General features: G+C 44.8%; 1 protein-coding gene across 1 annotated transcript; it reads left to right on the top strand.

Moving 5' to 3' along the window:
* The first annotated feature begins 314 nt into the window (after positions 1–314).
* Positions 315–1,352, top strand: sst7 (somatostatin family member 7). The gene is made up of 2 exons (XM_058643336.1): positions 315–654; positions 884–1,352. Exons 1-2 carry the CDS (start codon positions 550–552, stop codon positions 1,109–1,111), a joined length of 333 nt encoding a protein of 110 aa, XP_058499319.1. The 5' UTR covers positions 315–549; the 3' UTR covers positions 1,112–1,352.
* The last annotated feature ends 744 nt before the right edge of the window (positions 1,353–2,096 follow it).

The following is a 2,096-nucleotide window of genomic DNA, read 5'->3' as shown; positions in this document are numbered from 1 at the left end:
GTCTGTCATCACTGCCAAAACATTATGTACGCGTCAGTGTCGGAGCCTTGTTTCAGCCCGGTGACGTTGTCCGCTGCAGATGTTCTCCCCGTGAATCACACAAACACCCGCCACCTCCATTTGTTCTCCCCTGACCCCTTCTTCTTCTTCTTCTCCTCCTCCTCCTCCTCCCCTCCTCTTCCACACTCACATTCACCCACCAACCCAAAATGCACGTACACAAACACACTCCACCCTTCCGTCATACACCCACCACCTTCTACGTCAGTGGGAGACGGGGGGGGGGGGAGAGAGGCATATAAAAGGGTGAGGGACTTTGGAGGAAGGGGAGAAGAAACATCACTGGCTTCCAAATCTTCCAAATCTCCTGTACTGTACTTTCTGACCCACTCTCCTGTGGATCTCTGGCCAGAGTGAGCTGCTCAGACCTCACACTCACTCACTCACTCACTCACTCACTCACTCATTCACTCACTCCTACAGTATCTCTGTGAGCCTCCTGCTCCTGTGGCTGTAGCTCTAGTCGGTCCCCTGCACTCCTGTCACATCATGCAGCTCCTGGTGATGTTAGCAGCTCTCATGGGGGTTGTGTTCAGTGTAAGAGCAGCCGCCGTGCTTCCTGTGGAGGACAGAAGCTCCATCCATGTGAACAGGGTAAGTTCATTGTTATTGCTCAGGGGGGAAATTTCAGATTTTCTATGTTTTGTGGCTAATATTTGAATCATTTTTAACTTAACTTTAAAATTCGTTATGTACAATGTTGTAAAGATTTCTAATTTGCATTTAAAGTGAAAAAATAACAATTCTAGAGCTCCCTTGTTTTGAATGACTTGGTAGTCATGTTGGTAATAATGCTGTCTTTTCTACTCTGCTGTTTGAGCAGGAGCTGAGCAAAGAGCGCAAAGACCTGATCCTGAAGTTGGTGTCTGGCTTGTTGGACGGAGCTCTGGACACCAACATGCTGCCCGGGGACGTGGCGTCCGAGGATCTGGAGGAACCGCTGGAGTCTCGCCTGGAGGAGAGGGCTGTCTATAACAGGTTATCTCTGCCTCAGCGCGACCGCAAAGCCCCCTGTAAAAACTTCTTCTGGAAAACTTTCACCTCCTGCTAACACTGCCCCGAACCCTGCCCGCCCCTAATGTGCTCCGTCCCTCCCGGCTCCACATGAACTGGAGTTGACCTCGACTGTACATATGATCTGCAACTGTCAGACATGCAGCATTGATGGACTTCACTGAGACAGTGTTTGTGCGTTTGAACATTATTTATTTATCTTTTTATGTATGAAATGTGTGTATCTATGTATGTAACACTTTATTTCAGGGTGAACAATAAAGCATGGATATAATGTTCGGGATGGTAATAACAGTTAATTGCAAATTGTTCAGAGAAAGGTCATAATATTTCCCCCACCTGTTTCTACGGTATAAACGCAAACACTGATGTCATGCAACAGTTATGGCTGCTTTTTTTATTATCATTATTATTATTATTAATATTATGATTACCACATTTACTGCGCTAAAGCAGTTAAGATATTTTATAGTTTATCATTATTGCACAGATTTATGTCTTCGCCTACTAAAAGCCAAGTTGTGGCTGTAAATGCGTTTATTTTCCCCTCAGTGTGTTAAGAGGTAGGTTCGTAATCCCTGTATCACATTTACTCTGCTTTCTATTTGAACTTCAAAGAAGGGGGGGAAAAACAGCATTCATTCTTAAATATAAATCAAATTAAATGTAATGGTGGTGACACTGTGATGTCAGAGAATAGTAGTTTCCAGACAGTGGTCCTTTTAATTCCTCATTTAATTCCCGGTCACAAGTCAAGGGAGTTGCTTCAGTAGTGACTTATCACAGGTTGTTAAACCCGTCAGTCCCATTTAGAAGAGAAGATTAAAGTAGAAGATAAACTGCCCGTCTTCGCTGGATGCTGATCTCTGAATGCATGACATGTAGCCTGGGATAAAGAAAATCCTTGTGCCGTCAAAGCACGTTCAATAGCAGGCTTTAAGGCTAGTGCTATAGTCTCCAGTGTCACCTAATCAGCCTAAACCTTCTGATTCTTGCAGCAGCGAAGCCTCTGTGTTGGTTAC

Source organism: Solea solea, chromosome 11, assembly GCF_958295425.1.
Source record: "Solea solea chromosome 11, fSolSol10.1, whole genome shotgun sequence".
In the NCBI taxonomy this organism is placed as follows: Eukaryota; Metazoa; Chordata; class Actinopteri; order Pleuronectiformes; family Soleidae; genus Solea; species Solea solea.
The sequence above is the reverse complement of the archived record's forward strand: the minus strand, read 5'-3'. Positions and strand labels throughout refer to the sequence as shown.

Bases quoted from the DNA above. Each gene is read 5' to 3' on its own strand.
- sst7 (XM_058643336.1), top strand. From the start codon at position 550: ATGCAGCTCCTGGTGATGTTAGCAGCTCTCATGGGGGTTGTGTTCAGT. The intron at 655-883 runs GTAAGTTCATTG...CTGTTTGAGCAG, and splicing joins GCTCCATCCATGTGAACAGG to GAGCTGAGCAAAGAGCGCAA.